This window comes from Rhinolophus sinicus, linkage group LG01 (assembly GCF_036562045.2).
Source record: "Rhinolophus sinicus isolate RSC01 linkage group LG01, ASM3656204v1, whole genome shotgun sequence".
NCBI lineage: Eukaryota > Metazoa > Chordata > Mammalia > Chiroptera > Rhinolophidae > Rhinolophus > Rhinolophus sinicus.
Window position 1 is genome coordinate 134,820,291 of NC_133751.1, and position 21,105 is coordinate 134,841,395.

General features: G+C 35.5%; 1 protein-coding gene across 11 annotated transcripts in view; it reads right to left on the minus strand.

The window, feature by feature from the left end:
- The window catches only part of GTDC1 (glycosyltransferase like domain containing 1), a 361,227-nt gene that overhangs the window by 247,018 nt on the left and 93,104 nt on the right, over nucleotides 1–21,105 (minus strand). For 4 of the 11 annotated variants that reach the window (XM_074335875.1, XM_074335844.1, XM_074335842.1 and 1 more), the window contains 2 exons: nucleotides 8,195–8,256; nucleotides 5,307–5,510 (listed from right to left, as the gene is read on the minus strand). The exons of 2 other annotated variants lie outside the window; for them this stretch is intronic. In XM_074335875.1, coding sequence (XP_074191976.1) covers nucleotides 5,307–5,485 — 179 coding nt within the window. In that variant the 5' untranslated portion in view covers nucleotides 5,486–5,510; nucleotides 8,195–8,256. Of the gene's footprint in view, nucleotides 1–5,306; nucleotides 5,511–8,194; nucleotides 8,257–21,105 lie in introns of those variants that run through there. 5 more of the 11 variants (XM_074335867.1, XM_074335834.1, XM_074335878.1 and 2 more) reach the window with 4 other exon arrangements.

Below are 21,105 nucleotides of genomic sequence, written 5' to 3' on the forward strand. Positions count from 1 at the left end.
ACATGGTAAGTGTTCAGTATGTTAGCTGGTATTGCCATTATTTAATCCCATTAGATCTTATTCTGGTTACTACAGAGATGTACAATGATGGCCCTAGGTAAGCCTAACCATACTTCACTTACCTACAACTTCTTATTAAGCCATCCCTTACTTTTTATACTACCAACTAGGGTGTGCAACTAACAGAAAGGCGTTTTCCTGATTAAAATGTATTAAATTATTCAGAATGGTATATTTTAATAAAAGCATGTTTTATTATTGAAGTATTATTATGATTCAGAAAGTTATATTTTTAACAAAAAGTAACAATTCAAAACAAGATACAATTGACAAGCAAAGTAATTAAATTACCAATTTGTAAAAGAATTGTTTGAGAAGCCACTTTCCTTATTAAGCTACTTTCCTTATAATCACCAATTTACTCATACCTTTATTCACAAAGGCTAGCTACAAACAACAACCATAAATGTACGTATATACAGGGATTTCATATCAGCTAGAAAAATGTTCATTTTCCCAAAGAAAGTTACATTCTATGTTTCACAGGGAACAGTTCATTGAAGGAAAAAAAAAATTGCATATTCCTTCAAAGAGAATCCACTTAGTGAAAAGCCAGTCATGGTACCATTAAAGAAAATGGCAAATTATGATACAATTATCAACAATCAAATATCACCTTAAGCTTTCAATTCACTTTTGGCACTACTTGAGCCAACTGAACTTTTCATTCCATTTATTTTCTATCCAATCATTTTCTTTCCTTGCCCCTCCCTGGACATTAATTAAAAAGGTCGGAAGTGGGGGTAAGTGTCATAATGATAATCAACACCTATCAGGACTCATATGGCTACAAAACACAAAAAACCTAAAAAGGTAGACACTTGATCTCAGGTAACACGAGTCTGGAAAGAGGCAGAGCAAGCAGGGTTGCAGTAAACCAACCTCTGTCTTACAGGGGGAGATTTTTAGCTAATGCATCAACATCTTTAATGATTATATTTCCATTCAGATTTTCTATTTCACTTTGAGTGAGGTTTTGTAAGTTTATGTTTTTCTAAGAAATTATCCATTTTGTCTAAGGTTTTAAATGTATTAACATAGAACCGTTAAGAGCATTTCCTCCTTTTTATTGATTTGTGTCAACTTGTGGTTATATTTTTTCACTCCAAAAATTTATCATGCCTTTAAAAACATTGTGCCTGTGGTTTACCTATTTTATTATTTCCAAATAACTGCTTTGAGTTTGTTCATCTCCATTATATATTCACTTTCAATTTCACTAATTTTTCCTTTTCTTACAGTTTCCTTCCCAGTACGACTCCTATATTCAAGTAAGAGGGGCCTTGAACATCACAATCAAAAATAATAATAAAAACAAATTCATTAAAGATGATGTGGCTGCAAATGTCACTTTAGATGTAACCTACTTTGCGATACACAATGTGTTCATTATGATTCAGTTCTATTTTTTTGGTATCCATTACGATTTCTTCTGTGACCCATAAGTTATTTAGAATTATGCTTTTACGTCTCTTGAATACAGGATTTTTAAGGAATCTTTGTTAATGATTTCTCACTCTTCAGAATGGTTTCATCTGAAGGATGAGAATCATCCGTGGAGAGCTGCTCACAGCCTGATGCTGTGCAGGGGCAGAGTAACTGCTCCCTTATGCAAAGGGCTGCAGCTCCCAGCAGCAGGAAGCTGGCCAGGGCACCGGACAGGGAAAGGTCAAAGGTTGGGGAATAGGGGTGGGGCACCGACAGTTCCTGCTACACTGAACCTCGGGCAACTATTTTTATTCATTTCCAGTGTACTCTTCCGTTGTTTCGTTCTTATAACCTCCTTTCTTTATACCACAGATACTGCCTTATAACACCGTTTGGCACCTTAATTTTGTCATTTCATGTTTCAGAGAGATTCCCGTAAGCGGGCACAGAAAGGTTCCTAATTCAGGTTAAAGCTGTGCAATATTTCATCTCAAGAATGTAACTTAGTTAACCAGTTCCTTTTATGAACATTAGGCAACAACAGCTTCAAAGCCAGCTTCCCATACTAATTTCCAGATCCCTGTTCAGATCCTCTTACTTTGCTCAGCTATGGACTTAAAAGAAAATGGGTTACATGTTATAAAGCAATTCTAGATGTTTCAGAGATGGCAGGTTTTCAGGTGACTAGGCAACTATATTGCTCAAAATGGAAATCTAATCCAGGCTCTTCCCAGCTATCCCTCAGACATTTTTGGCAGCCCAGGCGTTTTGTCCTCATCTTGTCATCTCACGTTGCAGACATTACAACCCATTCAAATTGAGGAAAAGAGAGAAGGACTTCTCCTTTCATAAGTAAAAAACAAAAACAAAACAAAAAACCTTTGGAAGAACCCTCAAAAGTCATACACTAATTTGCCAACACTTAGTGACTGACCAGCTCTAGCTGCAAGGAAAGCTGAGAAAATTTGGCAGAGAATGGGATCATCATGACTGACTTAAGTCAATCACGCTTCACTCCCAGGGGCTGGGTATGTAGCCACAACAGAGAAAACTGTGATTCTGTTAAAAAGAATCACAGTTAAGTGGTCAATGATCGGCATCTGCAAAAATACCTCAGATGGAATGAAAAACATAATTGTAAGATCTGAGAGTAAACAATGATTTTAAGTAACAGTGATTCAGTTCAGTAAAGATACTGCAAAAAGAAAAACAAATGAAATGCCTTTGACACCTAGTCTAGGTATATTTTAGTAAAGTAGAAATATTTGACCCTGGGACTAATGACTCATACATTTCAGAACACAAAATTTAAGGCGCATCCTCAGAAACAGTTTTCTGTATTTTGTGAAGTTTCCAGAAGGCAAAGCGTTATGATATAACCTAAAAATTACAATAATTACCGACTACTTTTGAGAAAAATAGCTTGTGGAATTTTTGTAATTATAATAAATGTGAATCATTCTAAATTCACATTTAGAATCAGCTCTAAATGTGAATCATGATATATTCTTTAAGCTATCAAGATAAAGTACAAAATGATTAATTGAGCTGAAGCAATTATTCTTTTAGTAATAAAATATTTTCCAGATAACAGGCTTATCACAATAACAACTATATGTACAGAAGTTAGAAAAATAACATGTGTACCTGCCTTCAAGGTCTTTCTCATCAGATACTTGTTCATAGTAATTTTGCATAGTAGGCGATATTGGTACTTATTCATTTTTTTCTTTATGAATTTTGATGATTTCATTTCCCAAATATACAAAGTAACTGCAAAGCAAAAACTATTCATATCTTTACAAGCCTCTACAGAGATCAGATTTCTCTGGTGTAATAAAAGGTTATTCTAGATCTAGGATTGAGCGAGCATGTTTTTTAACTTCGTGTAAGTTTTCAAGCAACTGCAATTTGTCCAAAAGTATTCAAAACAATTATCTGGTAAAGAGTACATAAGTAATCATTGGTCAAATATAACTGTCATTTAAACTGGAGAGGAATATCTTAGTGAAGTCTGATTAGATTAGCACAGTTAACTGCACAGCTTACGTACATGGCTGACCTTGAAAGATCGTAGATACCAACCACTGTTAGGACTTGGGGGTTATGGCTAGTAGAGAGTAAACTTTACATCACGACCTTTCAGAAATCTACTTCCCAAATAAGACTGTTGCAAAGAGTAATGTGATGGCTATCCTCAAATGCGTCCGGCCTCAAAGGGAGTGCGGAAGCCATGGGCAGAGAAGTGTTTGTCTGAATGCTATCCACATACATATATTTGTAATACGAAAATTTCATTCTGAAAAATTTCATAATCAAAATGAAATCTAACAGCAGATATAGAAATGGTTTGTTTCCATGTTCAAATCATAATGTAGAAATTTATTATATCAAATGGTAATGTTAAATAACAATGTGCCCTCTAGTAATATAATAGTTGGCGCAGTGAAAACACAATTAAATAAGATGTGACAGTAACGATACACAGTCAGATTTTAACAGAGCAATAGTCTTATCATTGCCTTTAAAACTTTTATGTCGATACATTCATTGACATTTCTCATACTATTAGTGAATCAACAATGTTCACCTAGCAACAGCAGAATATAAAACATTAAATTATGGAAGGAAAAATGCAGTTGAGATTAGAAAAATACAGAATTCTCAATATGAACTAAAACAGCACTGTACCTTTGTAATCCCAAGCAGTGTGACATGAGTGCACACTACTTTTCCATCTGACAATCTGAATTCTCAGAGGTGATGCCTGGTTTTCATACACCAAAAGGCTTCTTCTCTAAATGCCCCAAATTACTACTCAGAACAGCAATCTACATTTAAATCTCAAGCTGCTGTGCCCCTGTGACTGCTGCACCTTACAAGCAGCAGGTGGGTATGGCTACTGAAGCCAAGGTGGGCACCGCAGCCATGTGCCCCTTCTCTAACAACCTGTCTGCTCTAACTCCATTGTTTATCAACTGGCACTCCCCACTCCTGCCTAAAACAATGCAATCAAGAGCACCAGATACGGAAAGCACAGTAGGACAATCTTCCACTATTTGACAATCAGGAGACACATGGCAATCCATTACGAATAGAGTATAAAGCAGGTGACATGTTCAGGGGTGTTCCATGCTACTTGTTCCTCCTAAAACTGTAATCAGTATTTCTCATCCAACTTTTCAGTGTGTCCATAAGTCTTTCTAATAGGTGGCCCTCGTCCCCACGTCATAATAAATCAGAATTCATAATTGAGGTCTGCATTCCCCAAATCTATTCATCCTTCAAAATTAAGCAAAGATTACCAAACTGTAAAGCCACCTGCAGTTTGGCACAGTAAAAACCAACTTCTCCCTTTTTCATACTCTCATTGCACTTACTGGTCAGTTTCTACCTCAATCATCTTTACAGCCTGTAAGTATATAGACCTTGATCATATCCATTTTTGAAACCTTAGCTCCTAAAACAGCATACTCCCTAAAAGAGGCATTGGAACCAAAAAAAACAGAAACAAAAACAAAACAAAACAACCACCAATGTGCCCACGATCAAGTCTCTCGGGCCAAAAATATGCCCTCCACACCCACACTTGTGCATGTGATAAAATCACAAGACAAATTAGAAAAGGTATGTAGATTCTAAATGAGGCCACTTTTCTACCAACTAGGTGTCCTCAGATTGTCATGTACTCTGCTGCTTCGCTGTCTCTACTACAGTCAGACTGACCAATTACATAGTTGCAGAAAATCTCATGGATGCCAAGAGAGAAGCAACATGCTTATAAAGGGGACATTAAAAACAGCCTGAGCTCTGATTACCTGTAATGCTCACTCATAGGAATATTCTGGGAGAAGTACAAAGCCGATGTCCGTGCTCTCCAATGCCACTTCTTTGCAGGAAGGGTATAAAGGACACAGTTTTCCAAGTCTTCTTGGAGCAGATCCACCAGCTGTTTATGGGACCCTCCATAGAATGCCTCGATGATGAGAACACTCATTGGCCCTTTCAAACCTTCACAGATTCTAGATGATGGGCAAAAAAAAATTTTTTTTCAAACATATGTATATATGTATAAAGATTATTTTCATAAATATAAGTTAAAATATTACATCCAAAAAGCAAACACAAATAATTTACACACACATTATTATATTCTTTTCAAATAGGCTTGTCCCACTTTTTAAAACAGTATGTAAGACTTACGGCTGATATTTTTGTAATCAATATTTTTACATCTCTCGTGTTAGTAGGAAGAAACATAGGAGGCTTTCTTTTACTGATTTCTGTTTTCTTCATGCCCTAAGATTACTTCCAAAACAATTCAGTATTTTCTCCTACCCAAGGAAGTGTAAGGTCCTCTCCTGCTGTGATCGCTCCCTTCCTGGGTGAAATGGTTCTGACCCTGACTCAGTAACCTTAGAACTGGCTTGGCCTACATCTCTGTCTAGTCTTGGACACTCCAAGAGCCTTCATTTGTAAGGCCCTTTCCAGTTCAGAAATTCTCTGACTCTGTAACTCTCATATTAATCTGTCTTTAAATTCCCCAGCTATCAATACCCCCAATCCATACTTAGAAGAAAGCACATTCATATTCAAATCTCAATTCTCCAGTGTTATAAATAAATCTTAGGATACAATTTCTTGAGACACTGGACATACCGTGACCACTTCCCCACAAATGTATATATCCCATCCCCAAAGAAAGATGAAAAAAGTAGGGTAAAGCTGTATGCCTGCGAATTAGCAAGGTTTCTACAAACTTTCTTTAAACAACACACCCATTAGAGGGATAAATAATGTTATTTTTTAAAACATGGTCAAATATCCATCACAGAGGGTTGGCTATCAAGCAATTTTTTTTATTTTAATAATATGATTTTTGTTAATGTATTCAGTGAAATGAAAATATATGTATGAATATAAAAACTTTCAATACATTTCAAATTATATGCTATTTCCTGTTAGAAGGATGAAACATAAATACTACATTGTTTAAAAAATATTCCAGATGTTTGAATTTTTCTTTATGACAAGTAAACGGCACTCATTAAACAGCATATTGCTTTTCTTAATAATGTTGTTACCACAAAATAATTATTCTCAACAACTCAGTGATGCTCTTCGCTAATAAAATTGTACTTCACCTTGTTCAGGCAAAACAATGCCTACTTAAATTGCATGTCAAAGCAAAAAGTGTCAAATAGTTCTCAAAGAAATGACTAAAGTAGAAAAAAAAAAAAGCTTATTGATATCTGAATCTTCCAATGAGCAGTTTTGCGAAAAAATATCCAAGTATATATTTCACTTATGTGCAAAATAAGAAGCAGTGTACCTTAGGTGGGAAAAGCATAAATTCTGGGGTCAGGGTAATACACGTTTGAAGCTCAGCTCTGTCACTTCCTAGCTGTATGACCTCTGTTTCGACAAGTTACCTAACTTTGTAGGACTCAGTCTTGCCTTCTCTAAAATGGAGACAGGTGTTGTGACGATAAAATTGAAGCATAGTAACTTACAATCAGTAACAGGTATGTTTGCCCCTCCCATTATTAGTATAAATCACCTTACTCAAGGAGAAAGGTTACCTTCAAATTCCCCTAGTATTTTAAAATGAGTAATATTCAACCACGACCCCATATCCACCAAGAACAGGCGGGGAAGATAGATATACACATGTATCTGAAATGCAGTGGGCATTACTCATTCCTCATCAGCAGCTTGCATTTCAAATACGATTTTGAGAGCCGTGCAGGTTTTGTGGGTAAGAGGTAAGCTCAGAGGCTGAGGTATGCAGAGGCTTGATTTTTTAGGCCACCTGGAGTCTTTAAGTCTAATAATGCAATGTTCAAAAAGTTACTAAACATTCTCCAAGTTTAATAAAATGGTAGCCACGAATCCTTCAACAGGAGAAAAATTCTAGAAAGTAACTAGAGAGACCAATAAAAGGCAATTCTGAAAATTATATCAAAGGTTTCAAGAAAGAATAAAAGCAGTTTAACATTAATTTGCTTACTAGCTCACATCCAGATACCTCCCATCTTGCTTCATTTCCTCTGACCTAATCATGCTAAGGTGTGTATGCCCTGTATATCCTTAAAAGGTCTCTAACCACCTCTTGTAAAAATGTCCTGAGCTATTTCCCCCAGTGATGAAATGTGATATAAACCACTCGAAAGAATATGTCACTCATATAACCTCAAAGAAAGCTACATCGATATTAGGGGGGAAAATAGCTTTCTGATTCTTCATTACTCTGCCCTTTTCCATGATGAATCTAGAGCATGTATCATGCCATATATTTACAGATGTTTCTTATGGGTCTGAATCATGTGTTATCTGCAAACCATCAGCCACTGTGGAGGCAGTATGTGTAGGTGCTGTTGTAGATTCAAGACACTCACTAAGCAGAACTGAACACCAAGCACGTGGGAGGTTGAAAAATAGAAAAGGGGAAAAAAAGATTATAGCTATAGTAGATTTCCACCCCTTTAATAGCTCAGTAAGAAGAGTGAAATGTACAGGTTTGAACTAGCGTTTACTTGAGCATTTTTCTAGTGGCCAAAGGGTGTGCCTGCATTTGGGGTATTTTTCTAGGGAGAGTAACTATGTCCTACCAGCTCTGAAAACTATACTTAGTGGCTTTGATTCATGGAAATTTGTTCTACTTGTTTCATGGAGACAGACATATCCTGGCAGTTCCCCCACTTACTTCTATTGCAACTTCTACAGCAAGAAAAAGTGTTCTTCCCTATGGTCTTCTTAAAGCACAACCTGGAAGAAAGATGATTCCCATTAGGTGCAAACAAAAGAGAAGAAGCTGATTTTTAAATATAAGATTCAAACCAAATGTCACCCCAGCACATTAAAGAATAGTTCAAATACTTAAGCTGTGCTTAGTTTTGTTTTAGAAAACACTGCTTGAAACAAATAAGCATGAGGTAAAAAAAAAAACTAAAAAAAAACAAAACAGAAAAACATTTTGTTAAGAAAGGATTTTTGCTGTTATGCTAGCATTTGCTAAAAGATAAAGAGAATACATTATTTGCCCATGTTAGAAATACTCCCAGAAAACTGCAACCCTGACGTCACAGATGCTCACAAGTAAGCCAGGTGAATACAGACATTTGTACCACTAGCAATGGCTACGAGGGAGTGAGTGCTAGGGAGCAGCAGTAATAGGGCCTCAACACTGAGAGTACTATTACCAAAGCAAGGAGAGTGTCTCCTTCACGACTGAGGCTATGGCTGTGGCTGTGGCCAAGTGTTTGCCAGAAGATGATGGGTGAGCCTACACACAGGTAAATGTCTTGCACAGGTGTCTGGGTGAATGAACCTATGAAAGCATTAGTACATGTACCCCACAGACATTAAACCTTGAAACGTTTAAACTGACTTAGTCTATCATAATTAGTGCAGCATTTTAAAAGTAAGAAACAGCAAAAAAAATAAATAAATAAATAAACAAATATTAAAAAACCAATTTCTTATATTAGACAACAAATACAAATCAGAAAGCCCAAGTCCATTCTGCCTGACACTACAAAGATGGTATTTTATGACATTAAGAAAAGAGTAAATGGCCAATCCATTCTTATTCCCTAAAAGAACATATAAAATGGTTCAGATATATTTTTTATCAACTTTTAAGTTTTTCTGCTGAAACAAGTAAGCTTCAGTTAAAAAAAGAAAGAAAAAATAACCTCATTTCTTCAGCATATTTTATCCCCCAGATATACCAGATGAATGAGAATCTACTATACCATTATAGTTTTAAGGAAATTTAATTCATTATCAATACTATGATTTAATGATACATAGTTAAATGCTAAACATTAAACTGGTGACATAAAATGAGTCAAAGTGAGAGCTATGACACAGAAATTTTAAACAATTTCAAATTCTACTTACGATCACAAGAGGTCAAAATGATCGAAGAATTACCTCCCTTTCCCCAAAAAATCGTATTTATAATTATTAAAAGGGAGCAGAAAGTGAAAAATCACAATAGCATTTCATATCAACATTTTTACCAAAATGAAAAAGTGCCATTAGAGTCATCTCAATTAAAATTAATACTGCATTGATAAGATCACCGAGAACAAAACTAGCCTGAAACCAATGCTGTGAATATTTTTAAATTTTTATTAAAACTTTTTGTCATTGTACCTGCATTTATTTTCAGCTTGACCCAATTTCTTTATTCCCTGAGCCATGATCATTTTCATGGTGAACTACATTTTTGTCTACCTCCTCTAGCAGTTACAGCTGCTATGGTAGTTGAGTATTAATTTTAACAGTATAGATAAAGGAAATTTGCAACATGCCAATGATTTATTGAAAAAGATTTGCTAAGTATAAATACATCATGTGGATTTTTTAAAACTAAACCTAAGTCATATCAGAAACCCATGATTGGCCCTCATACGAGTATGTGATGTCAATTCAGTTACCTGTAATATTTAAATAATTTTCCAACCAAACACCAAGGAATAATTTTAAGTCACAAGAATTGTTGTATTAATATATTCCACAGACACCTTACTGCTATCAGTTGTAGGAAGGTATGGTTTCGGTGATGACGGTTTTAATCCCACACACATGAGAAATTGATTCCACAGGCTAATCCACACATGGCTTGATACCTTACACCTCAATCAATTGTTGAAAATATATTTTCTATTTGCCTATAAACAATATTTGAAAAACTAAGTTTGGCAGAGCAAAAATCAGTGAGCTTAAAAATTAAATGCTTTAAGTTGTGGAAAGTAAAATTTGAGTAGGATTTCCCAATAGGTCACCAGAGGTTTACCTGGTATTTTCTTACTGACCCCTTCCCTCCTGCACCTCCACCCACCAACTCCAACACACCCAGGTCCTAGTTAAAAAAACAACGAATAACCCAGCAGAATAAAATAGGGCAGTACTGAGAAAAGTTAGTATTACCTTCCAGCCCACTCACTTATTTTAATGATTCATCAGGGAAACCCCAGTTGTTAAAATATACCTGAAATCTCATTAAATAGTAAGAAATAAGCATGAAAAGATTTCTGCTTTGAAACATGTCACCACTGAGTCCCCTAACAGAACCTATAAAGGATGAATATGTAACAAAAACACATTTTGCTAAGAGATGTGTCCTCAAAGCATTACACTACATTCAATTATCATGGGGGGGGGGGGGAGGAAGAGACAACAATAAACAGATTCTATGAAAAAAAGTTATTTTTAAAAAAACTTTTCATAAAAATAAAACATAGCAAATTCCTCCCAACCTGTAAAACCTCAATGTAACCTCTGAAGACTGAAATATAATCTGGCATCAAATGCAGAGTAATAACAATCCTAAAACTATAGGTACTGACAATATGCTAGATAATTAAAGAAAGTCTAGCTAATAGTAAGGGATGAATCAGATTCCTGAGCACTAGTTTGAATTGAAGAAAACGCATCACAGAAACTAATAATTATTACAGTACTTGATTATTGCACATACAACCCAACATTTATGATAACTTCTATAGTACTGAGGTCTTAAATAGCAACATTCAAAATATATATACTGGATTCATACTGAAAAAGATGTAACCCTCTAATACTTTTTCCCCCCACAATGCTATGGATGTTCTAATTTCTTCAACTCTTAACTTTTGTTTCCTGTTTAGGTAACTGAGAACTGAGGAATATGTACCAAAACCAAGATTTGCTAAGAAGACTTATGCTGTTTTGAGACAATTTAAAGCTATTTTAAAAGGTATTTTTCCAATTATATGATTTGCGATGATCATTTATTAAATACATGTCTTTTCAAAATCACAATCTTCTATGCATATATGGCTATTTAATGTTCCCTAACAAGTATTTTCATTCTTTCTTGATTTGGAATTTAACTTTCTGCTTAAAAATATCAGGCACTTATTCCATGACTTGAATTGATACAAATTCTTTGTTATAAGTGTCAGTAATAAATGCAAATGCAACAAATACTTACACATACCTGCAGTCCCACATCATTCACTTGTTTTCAAATATGCATAATTTCCACATATAAATAGATGTGTACATATTACAAATTCATTACCTTACATTTTTGTAGTTACATTCCACATTACAAAGCAAAATTATAACTATGAAAAATTTTTGTGATAAGTTTACGGGTTCAATTTCAGTGACAAATAAAATACGAACCCTCTTTCAATTTTTCATTGCTATTACTTTCAAACTATAAAAGTAGCAATTAATTAGTTCTCCTGAATACTAAAAATATTTTCAATTTGCTGACACTTTAAAACGTGGCAGTATATATATGGATCAATAGGAAATTTTACACCAGAAAATCATCTCATCACTCATTTGAACTATTGCATTACCCTTTTAATTACCTCTCTATGCTCCCATACAATCTGGTTCCCGTCACATCACTTTCCATAAACCAGCCACAAATAACCTTCCAAAATGCAAATCTGACCAAGAAGTGACATGTTCAAACATCTGCAACAGGTCTCCGTCACTTACAGATAAAACCTAAGGTGCTACACATGGCAGTTCCCTGCCTTTTCTGGCCCCTTCCTTCCTCCTCACTACAGCCTCATTTCCCGTTCTCCTACTTCCATCCCTCGTCCCACATTCCCCAGACTGCACTGTAGCAACACCAAGCACTCAAACTTTCACACAGCTATGTTACACTTCTATGACTTCACACCTTTATCTCTTTTCCGTTAGCCTTGTCTTTGTGTTCACCTAGTGAACTTTTCTTAAAATTTCTGCTCATGAATCATCAATTCTGTGAAGCCTTTCCCTGAACTTCTCTTAAACATGACTTCCTTTCTACTTTGTACAGTATCGACTGGTACACTTGTTTCACTCTATTTCCTTGTCTTGCTTCCCGATGGGACTGAAAATCTGGAGGATGGGACCATGACATTATTTTCCTGGGGGCTACCCCATGATTTGGCACGTAGTGACTGTCACTAAGTTTCTGTAAGCGTGGAACTGAAAATCGGGAGGAAATAGGAAGTTGATTCTGCCTTTAAAGTACGTTGCTTTCACTTAGCATAGGTCCCAAGCAAACAAGTGTCACACAGCACTTGCTTCTAATGATTTCTCAGTGTTCCTGAAGTCTAAACTAAATCAAGCAGCCAGTATATGAGCACGTTTTTATTATACTCTCTTTCAAATGACTCTTTTTTTCTTATTGCTCACAGAAATCAGAATTTATTGGAAATAATAAATTTTTATGCGAATGTGTGTTTATCTTAACCTACTAATACAATAGAAGTAACAATGATTAAAGAAATAAGAGAAACACCGTAAGCAATTGAATTTTAGGCCACAGCAAGTTTGATGGCCTAAGAGTGTATCTGTGAGAGCCACAAATTTTGAAAATCACCTGCAGTTTTTTATTCTGTTTGACCTATCGTCATCCTAGTTTAATACTAGAAGTGGAAGTTGGATGAGAAGCCAATTCCCTCACCATCAATCTGGAGATCCCATTCCACATTTAGTAATTAGGTTTTTATTTAACAGGGAAGAAAAAAGATATCTTTAAATACTTTCTGCCAACAATTATTCATTTTATAAAAGTTTGACAAGATGAATAATGTATTTGCTTTCTCAAGAAGGCATTTCTCCAAGCCTTCCACCTTCCTGAGAGGGGCTGCAAATCAGTTCAGTGGGAGAAAACCGGGCCATCTGACCCATTCGGATGTGGATATCTAAGTGAAGAAGCCCGAGTGTATCACACTAGGGAATGTTGGCACCATTGTTCAACCACCTTTTTACAGAGGAAGCAATGGAGAATCTTAGCATCATACAGAGTAAGTGACAAAGCAAGGGTGTTCTGAGCCCATATTCATACGAGTATATCTTCCTGTTCTACTTCTCTGCAGGCATGTGATATGACATAAGTAAAAGGTACCTCCATTTTCTAGTCTTTGAAGATTTGGGATTAAATATCAATGTTTAGTCATTATTAATATGAGATATACTGCAGCATATATTTATAAGCATGTGGAATATAAATGTTACTATAAGATGATAAATGTATTTATTACTTATTATATTTAATAATAACTCCGAATAGTTTATAACTCTAGGGCATCAGTGGTGTAAGTCACACAGAACCGAATAGTATACAGTTAGGGCGGGAAAACTCAAGCCTTTGTTCTAATCTCTGGTGGTTCCTTCCAGAGTCCTGCACAATTATCCCTGGCCTGACCCCACACAACCCTTATCCTTCACACCAGGCTCTAGACTGACCCCTTTTTGATAGGATAATAGTCCTTAAGGACTAGGATGAAAGAAAGACAGTATCCAAGATACATATAAGAAAGGTTTGGTGTAGGAAGAGAGGTCAGTCCCATAGGTATGTTAATTCTATATCATAATTGACTACAGTCGCCATCAAAGTCCGAGTCTGCTTGATATAACCACCTGTAGTACTTCTCTGTACTTATCACTTGTTGGCTATACTTACATGAGAGATTGTATAATATCCATATCTTAACTGCACATTAAGTCCCAGGAGGACAATGACCAGGCCTGCTTGCTTACCCCGATATCCCCAACACTGAGCAAACAGAACGTGTTCAACAAATGTGGTTTGAGTCAATACATCATAAAGCCCTTTCGCAATGGCATTGACAATTCTTCCTAATTCATCAAAGATCTGTATTATCAACCACCGTCACCCCTTACTACCATTGATTACTATTTGCTCTCACAGATAGAATCTGATACATACATTCTATCATCATCTGAATGTACCAGGTGGCATCTTACTGTATTTGAAATGCCACACCTCAGTCTAAGGAAAACAGTTCTGCCAGCAGCCCTCCTGAGGGTTTTAGAAGCCATGTTTCATGCCGTGGGCAACTATCTCTGAGCTGACTGGATGCTACAAGAATATTTAACACAGGACAGTCATGTCTATGACCTGGAAGGGTTCAACTGATTTAATCCTTAGACTAGCAGTTTTTTATTGGACACAAGCATTGCCTTGGTTTCTATGTCAAAATTTAACTCACTTGATGTGAGCAAGGTAATTATAAATATACACACCAAGGAAGTTTAAAATAAAATGACTAATTATTCTGGAACTGGTGAGTTTCATTAACACTTTTAAGAACGTAGTCCTTATTAACTAAATAAAAAATTGTTGAGAGGTTTCCCTCTCCAAAAGGGAGGCACAGATCACATTTTCAGTTATTTGGAAACAGAAATAGCCGAGCTACTCTAACACACAAACATTCTCAACGTTCTATTTGAAGTGCAGCAACCCAGGCAGACATGGGTGGCATTCGCTTGATGAGTTGAAATAAATGTCACCAAGAATAAAGTTCTGGATTTATTCACTTCCAGTGAAAAATGAAAAGGGCATAATCTCACAACTCAATCTATTTATCAGTGAGGGGGAATCAACTTAAAAGAAATGCAAAAACCTAGCAGCTTGGGAGGCAAAAGAATATCAGTTAACACTTGGGAGAAGAAAGAGAAATTTCCATACAGGACTGAAAACGCTAGAAATAGATATCCTTAGTACCGATGTTAGACACTTTTAATATTTTTAATATTCATTTGATGTAAGTGAAAGTCAGCCTGCAGTGACAAGAGTTTTTAAATGGTGTTAGGAAGTGTGAGGTAAAGCCAGTATTAGCATCTGTCTTTTAAGATTCAAATCAATGAAACCATGTTTTAAAGATGTATATCAATTAAAATATTTCATGACCATTCTCTCGTCTCCAAAGTTCCACCACGTGAATATAGAAATTTATGAGAAGTAGGATTAGTTAAAAGTATATTTTCTTCTATTTATTTATTCCAGCAAGGTGTTTTTTTTTTTCTAATTGCCATATATTTTTCAAGAATCTCCTGATTTGTCAATGGTCTAAGATATTTGCTGATGGGTTAAGAAGCCAACACTAGAAAAACTGGACAGTCTACACATTGTTAATGATACATTTTTAAAAGCCTAGGAGACCAGTTTAGACTGGAGCTGAGTAAATCTGGGGCTAATAGATGTGGTAACGAGAGCTGTATCACTATTTTTAAATATCACAAGGGGCATATTATTAGCTACCCACTATTATAAGAAAAAGAGTCAGTCTGATAATAATAGACTGGGATTTTAAAATCCTGAAGATATTTAGGATTGAGAGCATTGAGGTATACACAGGCATACACAGCCAACAGCATATAATTTCTAAAAGATATTATTCTCCATAGTCTCTGCAGAGGAAGCACAGACTTGCCCACATCATCTGACACACAAGTTTCCACTGAGGAAAAGATAAGTAGCAAGAGCTCAGTTTCCTGATTGGAGCAAGCACTATGACTTTTATCTATTTAGTGGCCTTGTCTGTCACTATTATCTCTTTATCAACCTGTTCTTCAAGGACACATTCCAGTGATATAAATATTGTGTCTAATGAAGCAGAGACCCTACAGTAAAGAGGATCCTTTGCAAACTACCCAAACTCACACTCATCCTCATCATCTCTTAAGGAAGTAATTTCACACTTTGCAAACAGTGTGTTCAAACAGAGTAAGGTTGCTTAGGAGTTAATTAATTCCCTCTTGCATCTCTATCCAGCATATATATGCACCATATCTGGGACCATAAATCTCTCTACTGGATTAATTAGCATTCACAGTTAACAAACAGCTTCAGTCACTGTAGAGAGCGATTATAAATTGAACTCCTAAAACTAGGTACATAATATACTGGATTTTATGTAATAGTCATTCAATTGATCTTAGCGGAACTGAAGTAAAGGAATACTTTGCTTCCGCTTATCATTCCACTTGCTCAATGCACTAATGTCCCTTGCCCTGCCCACCCCCAGTTGTTTCCAAACTTTATGGCAAGAACTAAATTTAAAATACCAGATAAATTCCTTCATATTGTTCACAGTAAATGCCTGCCAGGAGCAATGAGTTACCTCTCCCAAGAGTACTTGTGTGTTACAAGGGAGCAACAGGTAATAACAAAATTACAGCCATCGGCAAGGTACATGAGAATAGTTTGTGAATTAAAAAGACCCTTGTCAAACCCTGGAAAGGTAGACTGAAGGCTGCTATCTACTCTACTAATACATAAAGCTTGAAAACTGTGCATATCTTTTGATTCAACAGTACCACTTTTAATAATTAACCCTGGAAATCTATTAAAGTCTTTGTCCAAAATTAAAATCAATCAAAATCTCCAACAAAAGGAATCTCTTACTATTAAATTATTATGATCAAAAGCCATAATGAAGAACATTTATTGTCATGGAAAATGTTTCACTATTGCATAAATAAATGAAATGGATATATAAAAATATATAACGAAACGAATGTACAAAAATGAGAGAGCACACATGCTCACACGTAGACATAATCATTTACGGTAGAAATATGAGTGATTTCGTTTTTCTCTTTGTGTTTCATTTTATTCTTCAAGTTATCTTCAATGAATATGTTTCAATGTGCAATTAAAAGAAACTATAAATTTTTCTTAACTTTAGGGAAAGAGGCCAAATTGTGTGAAATAAACCAATTACTAAAGGCTTACTCCCTCCCATTCAGGACTTTAAAAGTACTTTTCAAATTATTTTAACTACTATTGCTATAAATTTTTTTATTAGAAAGCAAGGGTTAAATTAATCAGCAAGAGTTAAGCTAATAGGGTTATAGTTATTCACAAACACTATAATTTGGTTTTGCAAATACTGCTTGTCTAAAACATGAAATAAAAGTAATACTCAATTAATTAAAAAATGTACTTGAATTTAGATCATTGTAAACAGATCAAGATCTTTACTTATATAGACGGAAAATGGAGCTATACTTTGACAGAGTATATTAGAAACTGAAATACTCTTCTGGTACTTAAATTTTGAATAGGAACATGAGGAAGTATAGCACAAACTCAAAGTTTTGCAGTTCAAGTAAAATGTCAAAATTAATTTGTGCCTTAAATAATTAAGTATGGCTCTTGAAATAAGGGAAGATATTTAATTAAGGTGAATAAAATTGAAAACTTCTAGTTTCACACTTAATTTCCTAAGTGTCTGCATTAAGAAAGCAGAAAAAAATGTTATTGCATAATCATCCATATGTGTTACACATGTTAAAAAAAAAAGAGACTGATCTACTAGAGACACAGTCTTGTCATTTTAAAACCCTGTCTCCTCATAACCATTCAGATATTTGCTGTATTTATATACATGCAATAAGTGAATGGATACTCAATAAACATTAACCCAGTGGCAACTCAGACTTGGAAGAGAAATGTTTTCAAATGGAACCTCCAGGTTCTAGTACTTTCTACAATTTTAACACCATGTTTCATTTTCAAGTACTAAGAACTAACTCCATTCTACTGGAATTGTTTTCCAATGCAACTGTGTTTCATCATATTTCATTTTTAAAACCATCTATACTGAAAAACGTAACTTACAAATCTAGAAAGAAAACAATCTACCGCTAAACGTATATATTTCAGAATTAACCTCCAGAAAATACAAAAATACTACTAAAATATGAAATATGTAAACGCAAAAATCAAAGACAAGCTTATCATTTCATCTATTTTTAAAGGGACACGAAGAATACACCTATCAATATATAACGTTCCATGTTTTAAAATAAGCAGGAAGTTGGTATGAAAAAGAAATCCCAATCTTTAGAAAGCTCCGTGTGGCATTTTTTAACTTTATTACCACTTTGTTGCCTCTCTGGCCCAGAGCAGATCACCTCCAACATTAGTACTCTGACCTTATAGAAAAGTGACAGATAAAGTTTATGATGAGAAAAATGAGTTTTTATGGGTTTCCAAAAGGGAATTCTTATGACACTAAAAGCCATATAATAATATTGATTTGATAACCAACTTTTTTACTGCCAAATTACAGACTTAAGATTTCTAGAAAAATATCCAAGTGAATTTGCAGTAAAATACAATGAAAGAGAAGCTTGAGTTCATGATAAACAGTCTGCAATCTCTTTGCTAACTTTAAATATACACACAAAATTAGTTTTTAAAATGAGGTCTTCTTTCAAGTTTTCCATATCCCAAAAGGTACCTTTTACGTTGGGACTGATGACCTGCCTCCTGACATTTATCCAAAGTCACTTATTAGCTCACACCTTTTTGAGCAAATATTTGCCATGCTCGTTCCTTGTTTCTTTCTGTTGTAAAGGCAAATATACAGTGTACAGAAACAAGCATTATTTTCTTGTAAAATCATCCTCAAAAATCAATTAGAATATTCAAAATATTCTATTCTCACAAATGAAAATAAGTTGCTTGCTGAAACGACAGTCTTCCATTTCACTGCCTTAAAAATTAAGCTGGCATGGATAATAAAAGTGTTTTCTTACTGGATATGCTTGGCATTCAAATATTTTTAAAACAAATACTAATCCATAATTAGATTTCACAGGCACAATCTATAGAAAATAGAATTTGTTTTTATTTTTCTGAGAGCAATATTAATGACTTGATATTATAAAACTTATAACAATACCATCACTTTCATAAACCTATAAACAAACCTGCAGATGAATGTTTATTATCCTTTCAGTCTAATTTTTACCATTCATTCATTTATCAAATATTTCTTTTGCCTACTATGTACCCATCATTGTTCCAGGTGCTTGTGGATAAATTAGGCAACAAAATTAACGTTCCTGTTATCACAGGAATTTCTTTCTAGTTATAATAAAAAAAGACAATTATCAAGTAAATGTACATCAGATGGAGGCTGGTGTGACAAAGAAAAGTAACACAGCGTAATAGAGGATAAGGGTTGCTGAAAACTGGGGTTGGGGAAGGAGAGTATTTTAAATAGGGTTGTCAGAGAACACCTCACTGACGATGAGATGACATCTACACAGAAAACAGAAAAAGAGAGGGGTGGGGGGCTTTGCAGATCTGGATCTAAAGCTCTCCAGGCAGGTGGCATAGCAAGATCCTGAGATGGAATGTGCGTGGCATGTGCAAAAAGTAGGAAGGTTTGTGTGAGTGCAAAGCATAAACCAATTTGTTTTATTCATCAAGCTTTTATTGAATGATTACATTCTAAAAATTATGCTGTTTTGTGATATTAAGATGACCCAAATGTAGTTTCTGGCCTCAAGCATGAATAAAATTAAAATACAGAGTGATACATGTTATAAAACATTTGAGCTGGGTCTCAAAGAGAGACCAACTGCACGTTCTACTTCAGGAAGATGAACCAAGAGCCCAGAGGTACAGAGAGCCAATGATCCAACGACAAAGACAAGTGGAGGAGAGACTCCTGGCTCACTCAACAATCATTCAACCCTTTTCTCCTCTTGCTTTCTTCTAGAATTCAGGCTAAAATCCTTGATCTCCCAGGTGTGGGGGAGGGAGGCATGGTCCACAGTGTTCCAAAGTGATGGAGGTGGAAAGAAGACTCCAAATTGGAACACGCCCTCTACTGGGAGCCACGATGCTTATGCACAACCCTGAACAGATCAACAACCCACAGGCCTTCTGGCTGGCCCACCCCAGACACTGGCATTAGGCTCTCCTTTCAAGCCCGACAGCCTCAGCCTTCCTCCTCATCATGTTGAACCTCGACTGCATTTCATGTCTTCCATTCTTCCTCTGAAACTTACATATATCTTAGCATCAGTCCTCTACTCAGAAGCCTATGGTTATTTCTTCAGGAGAGAGAATTACTTAACAAGAAACAAGACTCCCTACAGTTTTGTTCCAAGTTGCTTTTTTGCCTCAATTCCTATCACTATCACAGACACATCATTACTCCACACAACAGACTATTCACCATTTTTTCAAACGGTCCATACACAGCCCCAACTCCGAGTAATGCTAGTGCCGGTTCTTCTTCCTGGACCCCTTTCCCCTCTACCACCTGCCAAATTCCTACATATATATAGTTCAAAATTCCATTCAAATTTTATCTCACTCATGAAGGCTTAAGTCAATTGCTCACTCAAAGTCTGCCATTCAGAAGGTATTACTCCTTCCTCTGTAGTACCACCAAACTTGGCTTCTATCCCAGTTAGAGCAGAGACCACAATCCCATGTATACTATAGCTACATAGCACATATGTGTATCTTCCCAACCAGAGTTCAATTCCTTGGCAGCACAGTTTGTGTACAATTCATGTTTACATCTATGGACAGCCTGCAAAGTACCTTGCACACAACAGCCATTCAATTGATGTAGTCTGAATTTTCATCAATCAGCTATAGTAAGTCCTCACCTTAGAAAGAAAGGGGGAAAAAGAAGTATTCCTGGACTGAAAATTACAGCAGCATCAAAAAGTGAATTGTCCAGGCATTACTACTGCATTGACCTATTCCAATAAGTTCTAACTCACTGCAGCTATCAGTAAAGAGAAGCCAAAGACAACAGAAAGTAAACTATGAGTGCTTACTGGGTAGCATAAAATAAAATTAGAGGAATGGGGAAAGGCAAAGCATAAAGCTGTCTATAACAGCAAGCATTACCAAGGAATATTAAAACAATTCATTTAACAAATATTTATTAAGTGCCTGCTGTAGGCCAAATACTATCCTGATTGCTAAGAATATAAGGGTGAAAACAGTGAGAAAGGGCTGAACTTACATGTGCAATATTTTTAAGT